General features: G+C 68.1%; 2 protein-coding genes across 13 annotated transcripts; both read right to left on the bottom strand.

Moving 5' to 3' along the window:
• Window positions 1-641: 641 nt before the first annotated feature.
• MMP23B (matrix metallopeptidase 23B) lies at window positions 642-3,450 on the bottom strand. The gene is made up of 8 exons (XM_059135102.1): window positions 2,754-3,450; window positions 2,309-2,448; window positions 2,088-2,227; window positions 1,856-2,023; window positions 1,344-1,508; window positions 1,163-1,273; window positions 932-1,058; window positions 642-844 (listed from the first exon to the last, which is right to left on the bottom strand). Exons 1-8 carry the CDS (start codon window positions 2,910-2,912, stop codon window positions 670-672), a joined length of 1,185 nt encoding a protein of 394 aa, XP_058991085.1. The 5' UTR covers window positions 2,913-3,450; the 3' UTR covers window positions 642-669.
• Window positions 3,451-3,997: 547 nt separating this feature from the next.
• Window positions 3,998-17,466, bottom strand: MIB2 (MIB E3 ubiquitin protein ligase 2). Of its 12 annotated transcripts, none has more exons than XM_059135093.1 (21): window positions 17,274-17,466; window positions 16,175-16,305; window positions 15,021-15,174; window positions 13,263-14,940; window positions 11,033-11,085; window positions 10,562-10,733; window positions 9,604-9,710; window positions 9,325-9,519; window positions 9,015-9,157; window positions 8,809-8,916; window positions 7,814-7,918; window positions 7,569-7,731; window positions 7,124-7,487; window positions 6,874-7,030; window positions 6,627-6,787; window positions 6,395-6,521; window positions 6,012-6,245; window positions 5,401-5,579; window positions 5,132-5,319; window positions 4,987-5,052; window positions 3,998-4,743 (listed from the first exon to the last, which is right to left on the bottom strand). In XM_059135093.1, the coding sequence occupies exons 4-21, from the start codon at window positions 13,334-13,336 to the stop codon at window positions 4,013-4,015; spliced, it is 3,327 nt and encodes a 1,108-aa protein (XP_058991076.1). In that variant the 5' UTR covers window positions 13,337-14,940; window positions 15,021-15,174; window positions 16,175-16,305; window positions 17,274-17,466; the 3' UTR covers window positions 3,998-4,012. The 12 variants fall into 12 exon arrangements, with proteins under 12 accessions (XP_058991076.1, XP_058991070.1, XP_058991071.1 ...); XM_059135087.1 differs by lacking the exon at window positions 13,263-14,940 and adding an exon at window positions 11,282-11,441 and having other exon boundaries at window positions 10,816-11,085; window positions 17,274-17,465; XM_059135088.1 differs by lacking the exon at window positions 13,263-14,940 and adding an exon at window positions 11,282-11,441 and having other exon boundaries at window positions 8,809-8,904; window positions 10,816-11,085; window positions 17,274-17,465.
• Between the last annotated feature and the right edge of the window lie 1,753 nt (window positions 17,467-19,219).

Raw genomic sequence — 19,219 nt, 5'->3', positions numbered from 1 at the left:
CGTGCTCTGGGTGGAGGCCAGGGAAAGAAGGGCGGCCGCGGACCCCGTGCTGGCTGGGCTCTTCCTGGCCTGCCAGGTCTCGGGCTCCTGGTCTAGCAGGACCGGGCGTCGCTGCGGCCAAGGGAGTGCTTGCCATTGCCCGGGGTGTCCACCAGCTCCGCTCTGTCCCTTCTGTTGGCACCAGCAGCTCCTCCCCCAACTCCGGTGTCGGCCCTCGCTCTCAGGCCTCACTTGCCCCAACCCCCGTCCCACTCCTTTGGCGGCCTTGCGGGCACAGCGGCCTGCCCTCCTCGGCCTTCCTGCCTCCCGCGCCCCTGAGCAACCCCAAGACACTGCCAGGGACCCCAGGCTGCGTGGGCTCAGCCTGCTCTCCTGGGGATGCGCCGCATTCGCACGTTCGCTTACTCCAATTCCCCGGGAGAAGCCCGCCGTGGCCCGGGCCTCTGAGGGCCGCATCCTCACCCTAAGGAGCTGTGGGGAAGTTGGGGTGTCCTGGCCCCAGGCTCCCCACAGGAAGCGGAGCACAGGCCGAGCGGCCCCACCCCGCAGGCCCCAAGGCTGGCCTCCCTCCCTCCCAAGAAAGGCGCGCAGACTTCAGAGAGAAAGTGCTTTATGAGCGGCCTCGGCCTCGGCCTCGGCCTCGGCCTCGGCCTCGGCCCTGCGGGCAGCTCAGCCGCGCACTCGGACCCGCCAGGAGTAGGTGCTGAGCACGCGCTGCCGCCGGCGCACCACACACGTGTAGGTCCCCTCGTTGATGGCGTTGGCGATGATGCTCAGGTGCGCCTCGCCCAGTGCCAGGTAGCCGGGGTAGGAGAACTCCAGGGGCTCCTGGTCCTTGTACCAGCTGCGGGGGGCAGGGCACGGGCTGGGCGGGGTCCTGGGTCCCCGCCGCCCACCCTCGGTGGGGAGGGCACAGGGCCGGGCCACTCACTACACTTTGCCTTTCTTGTGCAGGATCTTCTGGCCACAGCGGAAGGTCACGTTCCGGCCCTCGGGCACCAGCCTGGTCTTGGTTCTGGGCGGCGGCGCGGTGGCAGCCACGGTGGGGAAGGGAAACTCTGCAGAGCGGCGGGAGGGGCCAGGCTCATGGAGGGCCACAGCGGCACCCTCCCCCCGCCCCACCTCCGGCCAGAGCCGGCCAGCAGCGGGGCCGCGGCCTCACCGTAGCAGAAGTCACAGCTGCTGGGGCAGAGCCTCTTCATGAGCCTGCGGCGGGTGTCGCAGAAGCCCCTCCGGGCCCAGGATGTGCACACAAAGAGCCGGTCCAGGCAGCCTGCAGGAGGTTGACCTGGCCTTAGGCCTCCCTCCCGCCCGCCTGCCCGCCCGGCCCCCACAGCACTTACCGTACAGCCGGTGCAGCCCCCACAGCTCGTCCTGCGACAGCGTCTTCCAGCCGCGCAGAGTGGCATTCAGGTGCATGAGTGCCCGGCCGTGCTGCGAGTGCATCAGGCCCAGCGCGTGGCCGATCTCGTGGGCCGCCACGTGCACCAGGTCGGTGAGCCAGACGCCTGCGGGGCCCGCGGGTCAGCCCCTCGAGCCCCGGCCCAGCCCTCCCCACTCTGCCGACCATGGCCTGCCGGGGCTGCGGCCCGTGGAGCCTCCCTCAGCACAGCCATGGGAAGATAAGAATGTTCCAGAGGCAGTGAGCTCGGTCCCCAGGAATGCAGCTCCAGCTCCGTCTTCCCGCAGCAGGGCGGGGGTGGGGGGAGCTCAGGGCTCCTGGAACCCAGGCCCACGGCCTCCTCCCAGCCTCCCCCTGCCCCCTCCTTGACCCCAAATCGCAGCCTCCACCCCCGAAGCCCTCCCGCTGTGCCCGCCCTGGTGCAGAGGTCCCCGCAGGACTCCAGGCCACCACCTTTCTTCCAGCTGTAGCGCGTGGGGCCCAGGACCCAGTACTCGCTGTCGTCAAAGTGGATGCCGCCGTGCGGAGGGAAGAAGGCGTGCGCCAGCTCGCCCGTCGGGCCGTCGAAGCAGTGGTGCAGTGCGGACACCAGGCAGTCCGTGTGGTTGACCGGGTAGAAGCCTGGGGGAGCACAGGGCTGAGAGGGGGCCACAGGGCCAGGTGGGGGCGGGGGCACGGCGCGCACCTATGCGGAGGTCGCTGGGCTGCTCAGGGGCCACCTCTCGGAAGCTGAAGGGGGACACGTCACTCCACATGCGGAAGGCGGTAGCCAGGCCGCGCCGGGTTTCGCTGGGGCTCAGCAGGTTCCGCGGGAAGGAAAGGATCCTGGGATGGGGGTTAAGGTTAAGGGTGGTGGCAGGGCTAGGGCAGCTCCCCTGCGCCCACCGTCCTGGGCCACCGTCACACCTGTAGGTGAGGTTGAAGTGGTCCCAGCGCAGCCTGGCTGGGGTCAGCGTGTAGCGGCGTCTGCGGGGCACCTGGAGGGGCGGAGGACCAGGTCCTGGAGTGGCGAAGACACGCGCCTGATCGGGTGCAGCGACGGCCCCCTTCAAGGAAAGCGAGCGCACGTCTGGAAAAGCTTGGAGAAAGAACTAAAGAAAGCAGGCGGGTGCGTGCTTCAGGGGGCCTTGAAATTCCCTCCTTTGGTCTTCCTGCGAGTTCGGGTTTTCCAGCCCAGCCAGCGTGCTGCTTTCACAGCCAGGAAAAGAAGGTTACTAACCACAGCCCAGGTCGGACTGGGAGGAGCTGGAGGCCCAATGCTGGCTTCCTCCCCCCGCCCCCACCCCGGGGGACACGCAGGCTCTCAGACCCTCTGCCACCCACCCCTCCGTCCGGCCACACCCGCTCTCACCTGTGCCCCGCTGGCCCCCAACCGGGCGGCAGGGGCCCCGAGCCGGGCCAGCAGCAGGAGCGCGGGCAGCAGGCACAGGGCGCCCAGCACAGCTTCCAGCCGGCGGGCCTGGACTTGGGCCCCCGACGCCGCTGAGGACATGCAGGCCCCGAGGCCCATGGCGCCTGCGGATTCACTGTCGGGGCCTCGGGCCCAGTGGGGCTGCACGGGGAGGCGCTGCGAGCGGCTCGGGTTACAGGGATGGGTGCTGGGGGAGGTGCGTGCCCCTGAAGAGAACCAGCTGGCTGGCCGTCCCCGCTGTCAGGACAGTCCTGCCGCCAGCCTGGGGTGCAGACCCGGGGCCTGTGGGTCGGTGGCAGCAGCCTGGGCAGGGCCTGCTGGGCGGGGTCACGTGGGGGGTGGGGGCGAGGAGGGCGGGCAGCGAGAGAAGGGACAGACGCCAGAGGCTCCGGCGGAAGGGTAGGCAGTTGGGGTCCCGAGTCCTGCTCTTCCACCGGGTGGAGCTCCTCCAGCTCCCTGACCAGCGAGCAGGCTCTGTTCTCACCCACTCAGGACCTGTCCCCTGCCCCAGCGGCTGCCTGACCCAGGTCCTGGCGGGGTGGGGGATGAGGAGTGTGAGTACTGGGCGCTGGGGGCCGGCAAGAAGCAGGGTCATGGGGACAGCACCGCAGAGGCCCAGGCTGGGGGAGCTGAAGGCAGCAGACCCTACGGAGGTGCGGGCTTTGTGGGAGCAGGGAAGCCCCGGCTGGGGCCAAGGTCTGGAATGGGCCTGGGTTGGGGGGCCAGGGGATCAGCATCCTGAGGCTGGAAGCCTCGACGGGGCAGCCTGCGGGCTGGAGCAGCTGAGCCAGGTGGGATTGTTGGCGGGGGCTCCTTGGGGCCGGGGGAACTGGGTGGGAGGCCTGAGAGGGCCAGAGCAGACAGGGACTGGTGTGGGGAGGGAGCAGAGGAAGAGGCGCACCAGGCCGGGGGGTTTGGCACTCCGTGTTCTCCATCCAGGCCTTCTGCCCAGAGTGACAGCGGCACACCAGGCCAGCAGGGTCAGTGCCAAGTTGCTGGTGGACAGCTGGGAGGCTCTGGGGGAGCATTTCGGGTGGTTCTTGGAAAGCGCCCTGTCCGGCTGCCGAGCCCAGTGGAGAGCTGCACCCCCCCGCTCTTCATGGCGGAATATTTGCCCCAACAAACGGCTCCCTTCTGCCCTGGGTCTGCCTCCCCCCAGGCCCTATTCTGGCCTACCACGCTCAAGGGTTGGTAAGACCCTACCGGTGCCCCCCACCCCCCGCCGCCCGAAACCCCTTCCCCAACTCCCTGCTTAGCAGGGACCCCACTGGCCGGGAGAGAACGGGGTCAGAGACCACCTCACAGCCCGCCGGGGAAGAGAAAGGGGCAGTGCGGGCGACGCAGCAGCGGGTCGGGGGAAGCCCACAAGCGGGGCGGACACCGGGACTCATGGCGGACACCACGTCCCCAGGCTCCATCCTTCCGCGGCCCCGGGCCGGGAGCCTGGGAGGCGGCCTGCGTCTCGGCCCGGGGACAGGACTCGGGCTCCCGGGACGGGGTCTGCGCGGGGCTCTGGAAGCGTCAGCGCTAGAAAGGGCAGGACGCGCGGGGCACGGGCCAAGGCGCAGAGCCCGGAGCGCAGGGCGGAGGGGGGCGCCGCGCAGGCCAGCCCGGGGCGGGGGCAGCGACGGGGCGGGGCGGGACCCCGGGGCGGACAACACCCCGCCCCCCGCCCCGAGTCCGCCCCAGGCAGGCACCAAGCGGAAAAGTCCGAGAATCTTTTTATAAAACACGGCGCGGGGGCTTGCGAAGGCGACGGGGGGACGTGGCTCCGGAAGGCGGCGGGCGCGGCCGGGGCGCGGGGCGGGGGGGCTACACGAAGATCTGGATGCGGTCGCGGATGGGCTGGCGGCAGATGGGGCAGGCGCTGAGCGCGGCGCCGCAGGGTGCGCACGCGCCGTGGCCGCACTGGAACACGAGGCGGATGTGGCTGTCGATGCAGATGGGGCAGGTGATGCGCTCCTCCATCTGCCGGTAGCGGCTCTGCAGCTCCTCCACCAGCTGCCGCGGCGGGCCGGGCGCCGGGGTCGCGCTGGCCACCTCCGTGCCGTCTGCGGGCCGGCACCGGGGGATGGTGCAGGGGTGAGGGGAGGCGGGGCCGCGAGCCGGCGGGGCGGGGGCGGGGCGGGGGCGGGGCGGGGCGGGGCGGGGCGGGGCGGGGGCGGGCACGCACCTGGGCGCAGCTTCTTGCCGATGGCCACCTGGCACCTGATGCACTTCTTCATCCTGCGCGCGCACTCTGCGGGGCGGGGGGTCGGTCGGGCGGGTGCGCGTGGGCTCGGGCACCCCCCCCGCCCCCCCGCAGCCCCCGCACTCACCCTCGCACACCGTGCGGTGCTGGCACGGCGAGAACAGCACCAGCAGCGCCAGCTCCGAGCACACCAGGCACTCGGCGGCCTCGGGCTCCGACGGCGCGGCCACGTGCAGGTTCGTCACGGTGTTGGGGGGGCCCAGCACCAGCCTCGGGCCCGCGGCCGCGCCCCCGCTGCCGCCCGCGTGCCGCTCCCTGCGGTGGGAGGAGGGGGCTTGAAAGCGGCCCCGGTGGGGGGAGGGCGCCCGGGCCCGCCGCCGGCCCCGCCGGGCTCACCGGAAGCGCTGCGCGCAGCCCTGCAGGGCCTTGAGCACGCGGCCCTCGGCGGCCAGGTCCAGCGGGCTCCGGCCGCGGTGGTTGGCGTAGCTCAGGTCGGCGCCCTCCAGCGCCAGGAAGCAGGCGATCGCCGCGCCCGCCGTCAGCTCCTCGCTGCCCGGGAGGCCCGAGGCCTGTAGCTGGGCGGCAGACAGAGGCCGGTGAGGGCGGGCGCGCCGGAGCAGGCCCCAGGGCCGGCCCAGTGGCCGTCGGGGACGCCCTGCCAGCCCCTGGCTGCCTGGGCCTCGGGTCAGAGCCTTGGGCACCCCTTCGCCATCTGAGGCCGCGGGAACAGGAAGGAGGCAGACAGGAAAGGGGCCCCCACCCCCCACCCCCCACCCCCCACCCCACACCACCTCCCCTTTCCCAGGCTGGTCAGGCCACCCTGCCATGGCTGGTTGCAGAAAACGCTTCTGGCAAACCCCAGCGCCCCAGCCCAACCCACCCCCACGAGGGCCTGGCTTCCTGGGCAGACGCCCACAGCGGAAGTGGACAGTCCCACCCGCCCGCTGGTTGCCTGCAGCTGGGCAGTCCGGCCCACTTCTGCAGCACCCAGATCCACACTTCCTCACCCTGGACAGCAGCTGTAAGGGCCCTGGGTCCCCCCCAGCCCCATCGGCCACCAGAGGCAGCAGCTGATGACGCTGCAGCGCCACGTGCAAGGCCGTGTCCCCCTCCTCGTCCTCGGCATTGACGCTGCAGCCCGCGTCCACCAGCAGCGGCACCAGCCCCGCGTGGGCCTGCTGCACGGCCAGGTGCAGCGGGGACTGGAGCTTCCGGTTGCGGACGTTCACGTCACAGCGGCCCTGAGGAAGGGGCAGAGGGCGTGGGCACCGGCTCAGCCCAGGAACCCCCGCTGGGTCCTGACACCCCCCCCACCCCCCACCCACCCCCTCACCCACCCCCCCCACCCCCCGCCAAGGCCCTGGGCTGGTCCAGGGCCCCGTGTCCACACCTCGCGGATGAGAATCTGGGCCACCTCCCGGTGGTTGTTAAGGGTGGCCAAGTGCAAGGCCGTGAAGCCGTCGTCCTTCTGGGCATCCACCAGCTGGCGTGCGCGAGCGAGAAGCCTCCGGACAGCGCTGGGGGAGCGGGGAGATGTGCCTGGGGTCCGGACTGTGCCCGCAGTGGTCCAGCAGCACCACGAGAGTCTGGTCCACTGGGTGCGCCCCTCCCCCCCAACTCACAGCGTGTGGCCCTTGAGGGACGCATGGTGCAGCAGGGTGAAGCCCTGGCTGTTCGTGGCGGTGACGTCGATGCCCGGCACCTCGGTGAGGACCTCCACGATGCCGCTGGCGCCAGCACCCGCCGAGATGGCACAGTGCAGAGGCGTGTTGGCGTGGGCATCCTGCCGGCGGGGGGCCAGGGGTCACTCGGCAGGAAGGCCAACGCCATTGCGTCCTTGAGCCCGGGGCCAGCAGACCCAGCACTTACGGGCAGGTTGACGTCACAGCCGCGCTCACAGAGGACCCGCACAACCTCCAGGAAGCCCCTCTGCACGGCCACGTGGAGGGCTGTGCTCCGGGTGCCATTCAGGGCATTGGCCCCGCAGCCGGAGCTCAGGAGCAGGCGGGCAGCCTCGGGCTGGTTCCTGACAGGAGAGGGAGCAGCAGAGCCGCGATGCCCACTGGCCTACGGGCTGCACCCCACCCCCCGCCCCGCCACCCCCTGGCCCGGGCCTCACCCCAGGGCGGCGTAGTGCAGCGCCGTGTTACCCTCGTCGTCTGGCAGGTCCGCGGCCGCCCGGGCCTGCAGCAGCAGCCGCACCAGCTCCACCTGGCCCAGGTAGGCGGCCACCTGCAGGGCCGTCCTTCCCTGGTTCTTGGTGTCCACCTGCCGGGAGAGCCCCCGGGTCAGTCCCTGGTCTAACCCCGGGCCTGGCCGCAGGGGGGCGGGGGGGCGTCGGGAGCTTGCCTGCTCAGGGCGCCGCCTCAGCAGGTCCAGGGCCCCGGCCATACTGCCCAGGGCCACCTCCACCACCAGTCTCCCCGGGTGCTCAGGATCACTCTTCTGGGCTCGCAGCTTGTCCAGGGCGACGCTCAGGGAGCCTAGGTGGGGCAGGGCTCCAGGTAAGGGACTGCCCAGGGCGGCCCCGCCTCCTGCCGGCCGCCCCAGCCCAGCTCGCGCACTTTTGTTCTCCCTGGCACGCTCGGCCACATCCAGGTTGGCGTCCTCCTCGGGCCGGTAGGCCACCAGGCAAGAGGGGCTGAAGGTCCACGGCTGACCGCCAACCACCACGCGCAGGTTCCCGTCCCTGAAAACCTTCACCACCTTCCCGACGCGGCCCAGGGCCTGAGTGGGGAGAGAGGAAGGTCACCGGCGGGTCTCCCGGCAGGGCCGGAGGGGAGGCGGGGCTGGGCGCTGGGGCACTCACAGGAGCCATGTCATCTGTCCACTCGCCGTGGCCGGCCTGCAGCCGCTTCACGGTGTCAAGGTCATCAATGACCCGCACCGCATCGCCCACCCAGAAGGCGTTGTGCTGAGGGAGAGAGAGAGGCCCGTGAGGGGCACCCCCAGGCAGGTGTGGCTGCCCTGGGCCATGGAGCCGGAGGCACCTCCACTGAACAGGCAGACCTGAACTTGACCCCAGCCCCTGCCTCAGAGGTGGAGGAGAGTAGCACGTGACCAGGTCAGTCTGGGGTGAAAGCCAAGGTGGACCTGTCCCTCCACTCAGACGGAGAAGCAGATGGTGTGGCCCAGTCCAGACTGGCACAGGGGGTGGGGGTGGGACCCTGGGACAACCAGGGGGCAGGGCCAGACGACCATGGGAGTGGGGGTCAGGAGCCACTCCCCCATCTCCAAACCTTTCCTGGCCACTTCCCCCACACCTGTGCCCTCCCCTACATTAGACTTACACTGCAAACCGGGGGTCTCATGGCACCCATCCCAAACCCCCCCCCACCTTCTAGGGGCCAGAACTCCAGTCCAGAGCCCAGCGCTAGGGGTACACGCCTCCACCCAGGGCCCCGATTCGCATAACACTGTGCCCACTGCTGTCCCCACCCCCCTGGGCTGTGTCCACCCTCTTCCTAAAGGGCCTTTCCACTGCCCCAGGTGATCCCCATGCCACGCCACTGAAAAACCTGTTAGAAGGTGACTTCCCACCAGTAATGCTGCAGTGGCTTCTTGGCCCAGAAGGAGGAAAGCTGGTGCCCGGGGTGCCGGCCCCCAGCCTCCACCAGTGCCCAGCACCTCACCTGCCTCTGCCCCTTCACGCCGGGGTCCCCTCCCTGCGGAACTCAGCCCCTCTGGACCCCACAAAGCCCTCCCCGTTCCCTAGGAACTGGAGAAAGGCATTCCCAGAGCCGACGAGGTGCACAGAGGGGTGCAGAAGTGAACAGATGGGGCTCAGCCCAGCCCCCCATGCACCTTGGTGAGAGCCCCAGGGTGGAAGGTCCAGCGCGTCTCGCGGCCGAACTGCACGCGCACATCCCCACGGTCCGTGATGCGGTGCACAGTGCCCGTCTGTCCGATAAACTGTGGCGGGTCACGGAGGCTGTGGCTGGGTGGAGCGGGAGGGCTGGGGGTCCAGAGGATGGGGGGGGGGGAGGGGCTCAGCAGGCGGGGCGGCTCACCTCCGCCATCCGGGGGTTCCACCCGCCGTGGCCTTCCTGCATCTCCCTCAGGATGTCTGTGTCCAGCAGACACTTAACCTTGTCCCCGTGCTGGAAAGGCTGGCCGTCGGCACTCACCCTGCGCCGCAGCTCCGCCGGCTTGCCTGGGGGCGGGCGACAGGCCCCCCTTCAGCGGCATCACCCCCGCCAGCGGCGTCCCTCCACTGCGCAACTTCAGCCCCCAGCCCCGGCCCAGCGCTGCCCCGGGACCCAGCCAGGGCAGGAGGGCAGCTGGGCAGGCAGGTGTGGTGTCCCTGGGGCCAAACCCTACCGAGCCTTGGGAGATGCTCCTTGTAGTAGAAGCCGCCAGCCGCCTCGCCCACACACTTGAGGTCCACCTTGCCCTTGTGGCCCACACGGTACACATTGGTGGTGCCATCGGCCCACGTCACACTGGCCACGCTCCGGCCTGTCTCCACATCCCAGCCACGGATGTCCACCACTCGGCCTGGCTTCCCTGCCCCTCCTGGGGGGACAAAGGCCCCATGGCAGGCTAAGCCTGTGCCACAAGGCTCACACACAGCCGGCGGCAACCTAGACCCTCACTCACCGTCCTGCGAGCCCCACTCCCAGTCCGGGCCCCGTACCACCTTCGCGCCTTGGAAGATGCCCCTCAACGGGATCCTTGGGAGGCCCTGGCGGGGACTCAGGGTGACCCTGCAAGAGAGCGAGTGGGTCCTAGGCCAGGAGGCAGGGTGAGGGTTCAACACGGCCCCACCCGGCTCTCGGGGAGGAGGGCTGGCCCCGCTGGTCAGTGCCCTCCACTCTGGGCCCCCTCCCAGCGTGGCCTCCACGTGCGCCGCCTCCCTCCACACCTGCTGCCCCTACTGAGCTGCTGAGTTGTTAGGGTGGCCCCAGAGCTCAGGGCGCAGCCTGGCCCCAGGAGGGCTCAGCACAGAGAAACGGAAGAGTGAGGACCACGGGCTAGCCCAGACAGCTGGTCCCCCTTCCTGCTCTGGCCAGCAGGCAGCTGGGGTCGCACACACACCCCTCCCCCAGGCGCGGGGACCGGTCCAGGAGATGGGACAGCAGCCTCTTGTGGGTGGGGCCTCTGCGTGGCTGCCCCAGCCCAGGAGATCCTCCCAGCTTCGTTCCCTCCGCACGCCCCCTCCAGTGACAGAGGCCCCTAGGCCGGCCAGCAGGGTGTCCCCAGCTGTGTCTCTGGGTTAGTTCCCAGCACGGGCCACTGGGGCTCCCACCAGGGATGCTGGCCACACTGGTCATCACAGTGCCCCGGCCCAGCTGCCCGAGGGAGCCGGCCTGGCTGGTGCCAGGACAGACAACCCCCCCCCCCCACAGCACCAACCTCTGCAGGCCCGCTCCAGTGGACAGGGCTACCTTCCATGGGACATGGGGGCTGGTGTCAGTGACCATGCCTCTGGAGGGACCATGACCTCGGTCACTCTTCCAGGAAACAGCTCAGGAAGGGCTCAAGCTGCAGCCTGGGGAGCGCGTGGCCGGAGCCGAGGCCGGCTCCGGGCCTGGGGGGCCGCTGGCTGGGAACTCACGGGCGGGAGTGGGCCGTCTCGTAGCGCTCGAAGGCGTGGGCCAGGTCGTGCCTGTCGTGCATGTAGCACTGCGTGCACAGGTCGTAGTCGAAGCAGACGCGGCACTTCCAGCGCATGCCCCGCAGCCCGTGCTTCTTACAGCAGTCGCAGATGATGTTGGGGTGGCGGACGCCTGGGGACGGGGCAGGGTCAGGGCGCACCGGAGCCCGCCCCTCCCCCACGCCCCAGGCGCTGCCGTGGACTCACGCACGCACCGATCTGCGCGTTGTCGTAGAGCAGCAAGTCGTGCGCGCCCTGGTAGCCTGCGCGGTAGTTGGTGCGGGTGCCGTGGTCCCACTGCACGACTACCGTGCGGTCAGGGGTCGAGGGGCTGCCATGGCGGCCAAGCTCCACCACTGTGCCCACGCCGCCCTCACCGCCATCCTGCTGGCCCCACTTCCAGTCTGCGCCGCGCACCACACGCATGCCCACCTGTACGCCTGCCTGGGGGTCTGGGTCCATGGTGGGTGGAGCCGCTCCGGGACCTGCAGGCAGACGGCACCCTCAGGCCACATCAAGAAGGCTACACAGGCTCTCACCGGCTCTGGGAGGGCTGCCGCGGAGGCAGGTGGGGACAAGTCCGGGAGAGCTAGGCAGGGAGGGGGAGGACAGCCTGTGCCAATGCCCTGCGGCTGAAGGAAGCGTGGTAAGTGCCTGCGCTACAGGCCAAAGGAGGCTCACCTGGCCCACGGCCAGCAGCGGGGCACACTAGTCTGGGAAGCACAAGTGGCACCTCTGGAGAGGCCCCTCCAGCTGCCATGAGACCCTACCTCCAGGTGATCCCAGGCAGAAGCGGGGGGGCAGTCCTGGTAAGAGGACGGCGGCCCCCAAGGAACAAGACCTGGAAATGACCACAGAGGGTCCACCTGTGCCGGCAGACCCAGTTCTGGGTGGTTGGCACCCAGTGGGCTACCAGGACCTACTGTTCTGAAACCGGTGGATTCGCACCGCAGAGATCAGCATGGAGGGAAGACGCTTCCAGAAGAAAACAGACTCTTCGTGCGGCCAGTGAGTCAGTCTGTGCCCAAGTCAGGAACCAGCGTCCACCAAGACACCACCAAGAGACTACAAAGGCCGCAGCCCCGAGAAGCCGCCTCTGCCCACAGGGGCCTGTCTCCACGGCATGCAGGGAACGCAGACGCATACGGAGCAGCACCCTGAGGTAAAGGGGCACAGCCCTGGCACAGGTGCCCCCTGCCAGACTCGGTTCTGGTCACCAGGCCACTACTCACAAGGGGGATGCTACCCAGGTTGGGGGACAGTGCCTTGAGGTCACTCGAGCTTCTAGGCCCTTCCTGTGGGACTGCGGCCTACCCACTCCAGACTGTACCAGAAGAAGGGGCACCTGTGTTCACAGCAACACCGTCCTGTCTCCTCAAGGGTGAACTGGGTCGTGAGATGGGATTTACCCCCAAGGGAGCCTAAGCCCACCTGTACGAGCCGCAGCCCAGCGCCGGAAGGCAGGGCTCCGCGGAAGCTGAAGGACAGCAGCCATGCGGCGCCACTGGAACCCATTGCAAGAGGCTCCTAAAGCAGGAGGCAGCGCGCAGGCCAGCACGGGGCTCTGCGACACGGGACCGTCCCACCTCCGGGTCCAGTGGCTCAGTACAGGCCGACTGCTCATGAACTAGAACCTGGTATTATTATTTTTTAAAGATTTACTTATTTATTTGACAGACACATCACAAGTAGGCAGAAAGGCAGGCGGGAGCCCTGCTGAGCAGGAAGCCCAATGCGGGGCTCGATCCCAGGACCCTGAGATCATGACCTGAGCCGAAGGCAGAGGCTTCACCCACTGAGCCACCCAGGCGCCCCTGGAACCTGGTATTATATGTTTCTTAATAAATTTTTTTTGTAATTAATGACACAGCTAGATTTGAAGGACAGTTAAGAGCAAAACTCAGCAGGACTTGGAGAGGTGCGGGACTCCCAGACTGTCAGAGGCAGTCAGCACCCCACTTCTGGAGGGGGTCTGTCATGCTGCCAGCAGGACGCTAAGGCTAGAAAACCAGCCAGCCAGGGTGCACCTGGAAATGACCGCTCCTCACCATGCGCCCAAGAGGCTGGGGGCAGACCGAGGCAGGCTGGGTGTGGCTGAGGACCAGCCGGGTCACTGCCAGCTCCCACTAGGGCCCGGGGCCCCCCCTCAGCCACAGGACACTGGCCAACAACACAGGAGGGAAACCATGGATCACCCCTCTACCCGGGCCCCTCCCCAGGATCCTGCATCCTGCCCCACCCCCAAGGCCGACCCGAGGCATCCCAGGCCTGGCCCCCCCAGGAAACACTGCCACCCACCGGAGGCCACTGGCGGGCAGAGAGGAGGGGTGGCGGCCAGGCTTTGCCAGAGGTAGGAGCTGAGCCCCAAGGCCCATCTGACACCCACCCTCTGCCCAGCTCCACTCCGAGACCCGTGTCCAGCACAGGGTGCGCAGGGCTGGGCCAGACTCAGTCTGCGGCCCAGACTCGCGTGGGTAGGATCCAGCTCCGCCTTCTGCGAATTCGGCTCCCTCCCGCACGCGCTCGTTGGGGCGGCGGCTTCTCCACCCTGCCCATGCAGGACCTCCAGGGGCTTCCGCAGAAGCAGGTGGGTGATTTGGAACGATAAACCTTCCCAACCCATGGACTAATCTCGGAGGCTTTCCACGAAGAATCTCCTCACCTCGTGGGCCACTCGGCCCCCCGTCCTTCACTCCCCGGCTGTCTTCCCTGCCGGGCTCTGGCCCCTGCCAACATGGGGCACCTGGGCCAAGAGCTTCTTATTTCTTCTACAGAGCAGCGCCCAGCCCAGGCCTGCTACCGCAAGAACACCCCCGAGAAAGCCTGGGACCCCGGGCACCAACAAGCTCCAGACAGGGGAGGGACACTGTGGACCCCCGCCGGCCCAGTCCCCACGGCAGCTGCTACAGATACGCAAGCTGGGCAGAGCAGCACAGCCCGAGCTGGCGGCCTGCGTGTCCCCACCCCTGCCTCCCTCTGCTGGGAACCTGCTCGCTGGGAAGCCACCAGAACCGCTACTCCTTGCCCTTCCCACACACCCCTCTAAGCTACACTCAGCCGGAGTGTGCCTCGCCCCAGGCAACCACGAGCCCAAGCGTGCGTGAGCGGACAGCCCCACTGCAGGCCCCTCCCGCCTGCAGAGCCCAGAAATCGGCACCACATGGAAATAAAGGACTCAGTGTCCTGGGCCGATCCAGGGCCGGCCGCTCAGCCTGCCCACCCACTGGCGTTAGGGATCTGTGGGCCACACGCTACAAGAGCATTTCCAGCAGGACACAGGGGCACCCGAGAAGGACAGCAAGCTACGCTAGGAGCCTCCTGGTCTCCTCCCCTGCCCTGCCCCGCGCAGATCTTGGCGTCTGCTTCAGCGTCTCCATCCGGCACGGTGCCACCTCGACTCGGGCCTGAGCAGAGCCTCCAACAGCAGCCCCCGCCCCCGCCCCCGCTGCCCCTTCCTGCAGGGCCCCGGAAGCATCCAGGCACGGCATTCTAGCATGGGGGCTGGGGAGCTCTCCAAGCCTCGTCATCCCTTCTCTCTGCCCGTCTGCCTGGTCTCTGTCACTGTTGTCGCCGCTGTCTCTGGGGCCCAGCGCTGAGCACGCTCCACGAGACAGCAGTGCCCAGCCCTCCTGGGATCAGGGCTCACTACTCTTCTTCAGCAGATCCCACCAGGGTGTGTGGGGAGGGGTGGCATGCAAGTGGGGAATGGCCCAGGCTCAGGAGTCGGGAGGCAGTGACCAAACCCAGAGAAATGACCTCCCTACAGAGGGAGGGGGCACCCACTTCAGCGGGAACAATCACCGGGAGACTGCTTTCTGCTTCTTCCTTTGCCGGAAAAGCTGTATTCTGACATTTTCCTCGGAGCTTCCAGGCCATACCCTGCCTGGCACCCAAACCCCAGCAGAGGCTGTCAAGACATTTGTTTAAAATAACTCTGCGGGGGCGCCTGGGTGGCTCAGTTGGTTGGGCGACTGCCTTCGGCTCAGATCATGGTCCTAGAGTCGCAGGATCGAGTCCCACATCGGGCTCCCAGCTCCACGGGGAGTCTGCTGCTTCCTCGGACCTTCTCCCCTCTCATGCTCTCTCTCCCTCCCTCTCTCTCAAATAAATAAATAAAATCTTTTTTAAAAAATAAAATGACTCTGCAGCAGAGGCGTCTGGTTGCCTCAGTCGGTTAAGCATCTGACTCTTGATTTCGGCTCAGGTCACAACATCGGGGTCGTGAGATCAGGCCCCTCGGGCTCCACGCTCAGCGGGGTCTGCTGAAGATTCTCTCTCCTCCTCCCTTGGACCCTCCCCTCACGGACATGCAAGGAGGCACGGGCACACTCTCTCTCTCTCTAAAAAAAGAGAAAGACTCTGAGCCGGTCAAAGCACAGGGCTGGAAGGACAGATGCACACGCAGCAAGAGTGAACTCACCTTAGAACACAGACCAGCCTCAAGTCAGCACCCCGGACACTCGGCGGCTACTTCTTGGGTCTCAAATTGGAGAGCCACCGAGATTTCCTGTTGGAAACTAGCAGCCATGCCGACACGGAACACAGCAAACCACACAGGCAGCCAACAAGCAAGTCTGGAGAAAACGGTTTTTAAAAGGCAGTTTTACATGTTTAGCGTCTAACCACCTCAAGCAAACAGGCAGGCGTCTGGGTCTGTTTTGTTGGGCACTAGTCTCTCTCGTCTCAAGGAGCAGCCAGCTTGGGAGGGCAGAACGACTTCCAAAACATACGTTAGGACAGCATAGAAACAAGAAGTTTTCCCTATTTGTGAATATTTTATTGGAAAAACTTTTAAAAGCCATAAAGATCCAATCCCATTTAGCTAAGAGGTTGGCAAGTTGCCTTTATTCAGAAGAACACAGTTACATGACGCTGACATGACGTGCGACAGGCGGCCGCCACTCCTCTCCCTGCGCCTCCAGCTGTGCCCGGCGATGCTGTCTGAGCGACACCATGTGGGGCACAGTCAACCGGCAAACCTTGGTGCATCACGGGCTCCTGTCATGCAGCAGGTCTGGCTAAGACAAAGGTGGACATTCTGGGTGCTGGGGAGTCTGACCCATTAGTGACTGGGAGGAAGCCCTGAGACAGAGCACCCAGGAACCCCAACTTGGCCCAGCAAGAAGACACCTGCTGGTGGAAAACCCGAAGGAAGGGCAGGGCTTCATCACCTGAATCTCAGCCGAGATGGAAGCCCTGCAGACGGGGACGTCCCGCCCCAACCACTGCACGGACCACTCGGCGCGGGGACCAGGCCTTCAGACACTTGTTGCATCTGGAGCAACAGGCCAGGAGGGGACCTGCCAGGAAGGGCTGCATCTGCCAAGGCTCCCATTTGGCCTGCCTCAGCCCCTGCCCGGCAGGTGCCCACCAGAAAAAGCCTGTCCGGCACCCCGCCTTGTTTCTTCAATGGGTTCTGAACGCAGAGGACTGGCAAGCCGCGTGATCAGCCCCCCGCACACAGACGCACACGCTCAGAAACAACCCAAACTCCTCTGACACGGCCTCCAACAGAAACCACAGGATGAAACAGCAGATCCAAACCGTCACAGCACAAGCTTGTCAAGAGCTCACCTGTCTGGTCGTCCAGTCGCCCCCCCTGCCCGCCTTGAGCCGGCGGCTGCAGCCCTGGCGCCTGGAGACCGGGGGACTGGCCTCTAGCCTCGCCGAGCGTCCAAGCCCAGAGCCATCCAGCCCTGTGGCGCCTGGGAGATGCCAAGACGCACAGTTAGCACCGCCGACGGGACCGCGGCGGGCGGGCGGGGCCGGCCGCTCTGCCCCTGGGCTGCCCGCTGTCTACATGCCCATTTCCGAGCCAGCGCCGCGAGGCCCCGCGCTGCCCCGGGGGCCTGCCTCCCGCCTCGCGGGGCTCCCTGGGCTCTGGCGGCCTCGCTCCCGCTGCAGCAGTCCGTCTGGCGCGCGCAGGAGCCGCAGCGCCCGAACACGACCTGCCGCCGGGAGCGGAGCCGGAGGGCCGGTGGCCTGGGCGCTGCAGACGTCAGGGCCCGGCGCTGCGTCCCGGCCGAGGCTCCGCGGGGACAGCGGGGGCGGGCCGGGCCGGGCCGGACTGGGCAGGGCGGACGCGCACCCCCAAGCGTGACCCCGCCCCACCAGCCCGGGGCCGCCCCGCCTCCTGAGGTCCCATCCCCCTTCCTCGGGCAGCCGCCCCGGGCCCCGGTCGTGGCCAGACCCTAGTGCCCCCGTCGACCCCTCCACTTGCCCGTAAGTTTGCGTCCCGCCCGCTCGGCCTGGGGGCGCCAGGGGCCGGAAAGCGCCGAGTCTATCTGCCAGTGGCCTGCCGAGCGGCCTCGGGGTGTGGGACAGCCCGCCCGCGGCCCCGCCACTGCTCGACCCCGCCAGCCGGGCCGCCCTGCCGCGCCGCGACCACCGGCTGAGGCTGCCGAGGACCCCGAGCCCGGGGCTCCTGGGGCCGCCGCGGGGCCTGCCGGGAGTTGTAGTCTGCAGCCCACTGGCGCCGGAGGCGGGGGGGGGGAGTCTGAACCACAACTCCCAGGAGGCTCCGCGGCGGCGGTGACGCACGCGACCGCAGGAGGCGGGACCCGAGGGAAGGAATCCCGGCGCGCGTCCCGAGAGTGACGGGGGCCTCCTGCCCTGCTCCGGGGAAGGGCCCGGGCTCGCCTCTGCGCCCGACGCCGACGGAAGGCGCGTTCACCTCGTCAGCGTGTGCTACACGGCGTCAGAGGCGGCGGCGGCCTCGTGGACCTGTCCCCGCGCCGCGGCGCCTGCACGGGAAGCAGCCGGGCTGCTTGTCCGGTTGGGCGCCGAGACGCTGGCACCCGGGAGGCCACCGAGGACCGGGCTCGTGCGGACCCGGCCAGGGGGGCCACGCCGCCGGGACCGAGGCCCGCGCGGCCGGGCGCGGAGCTCGCGGCCACGCCCCCTGGCGGGAGGAGGCGGGACTCCCGCCGGAAGTGCGTCACCCGCGTCGGCGAGACGAGGCGCGGCTCTGAGGCCCTCCGCGCGGGGACGCCGCCCGTTGCCGTGGAGACGGGGGCGCGTGGAGTCGTCCTGGCCGCGGACTCCTCGGTCTGCGTTTGTCTGAAATCCAGGGACGCGGGCCGGTGGCTCTGACTCCCGCGGAGCCGCGGCCGTCCTCCCCCGGGGCGCCTGGAGTCCGCCGGCCCGAGCCCCCCGGTCTCCCCGCCCCCGGACTCCCGCCCCCGGAGCCCCCCGTTCTTCCCGCCCCCGGAGCCCCCCGTTCTTCCCGCCCCCGGAGCCCCCCGTTCTTCCCGCCCCCGGAGCCCCCCGTTCTTCCCGCCCCCGGAGCCCCCCGTTCTTCCCGCCCCCGGAGCCCCCCGTTCTTCCCGCCCCCGGAGCCCCCCGGTCTCCCCGCCCCCGGAGCCCCCGGACTCCCGCCCCCGGAGCCCCCCGATCTCCCCGCCCCGGAGCCCCCGGACTCCCGCCCCCGGAGCCCCCCGGTCTCCCCGCCCCCGGAGCCCCCGGACTCCCGCCCCCGGAGCCCCCCGATCTCCCCGCCCCCGGCCCGCCGCGCATCTCTCCCCCGCTCCGCGCCCCAAGTCTTCCCGGCGTCTGCGCCGCCCCCGTCGCGCTTCCCGCTCCCTTCGCTCAGGCGCCGGGCTCCGTGCAGAGGGTCCCTTCGGAGCGCGGCTCGGACCGGCCCTGCGGCTTGGGGACCCTTCCTCCTGGGGAGGTCTGCGGCCGGCGCTGTGCGTCCAGCCTCCCGCGACGCTGCCGCGCAGTCCGAGGCGCTCCGGACTGAGGCCGGCGCCTTCTCCGCCGACCTCCCCTAACCTCCTCCTCGGTGCCCCGCAGGGTGGCGGCGGCGGGCCTGCGCCGGGTCCTCGCTGGTCTTCGCACGAGGTCTCGCCCCCGAGGCTCTGGTCGCGCCTTCATGACCGCAATCAGGACCCCGACTGTCTCCCAGGCCCCTGGCTCTGCTCCTGGTGGGTGCTCGCCTCTCAGGTGGTCACTGGACTTCTTGGCACTCACCTGTAACGTGGTTCTCACCTTGTGCCTTCCTGGGAGACCTGGCAGCTGCCGTCCGTCCCTCTGTTGATCCGCTGGCCTCGACGGGTGTGTGACCCGCACCGAGAAACCTATACACTTGGTTTCCGTCCCTGTTCCTAAGCCATCCCTGGCTCCTAAAACCTCGGAATTTCCCAAGTGAGAAGAGTCATAAAAGTGTGTTTTGATACACATAAAAAGTCTCTTTCAGCAGCATCTGAGTTTGTTAATAAGGTGATTTTTGGAAAGTCTTTGTTAACTTTAAAAACAAAACTTATTTTACCCACAAAAAATGGTTTATTTGGGAATCACAGGGAATTAAGATTCGGGACCAGAGAGCTACGGCAAAATGGCACGCAAGTCCAGAGAACAAAGGGGAGGCTCACGTTAGTTTAGGGAGCAGGAAGAGGTTGGGAGTTGGTTTTGGTTTCGTGTTTAAGATTTTTTTTTACTTGTCAAAGCACAAGCAGGGGAAGTGGCAGAGGGAGAAGCAGACCCCACCAAGCAGGGGGCCTGATGGGGGCTCCATCCCAGGACCCTGGGACCACGACCCGACCCAAGCCAAAGGCAGAGGCTTCACTGAGTGAATGAAAGCGCATTGGAGAGAAACAGGAGGTCAGGGCGACGATGGGT

The sequence above is a fragment of the Mustela lutreola genome, chromosome 10 (assembly GCF_030435805.1).
Source record: "Mustela lutreola isolate mMusLut2 chromosome 10, mMusLut2.pri, whole genome shotgun sequence".
In the NCBI taxonomy this organism is placed as follows: Eukaryota; Metazoa; Chordata; class Mammalia; order Carnivora; family Mustelidae; genus Mustela; species Mustela lutreola.
Note: the sequence above shows the minus strand (reverse complement) of the source record. Positions and strands in the feature narration are given on the sequence as shown.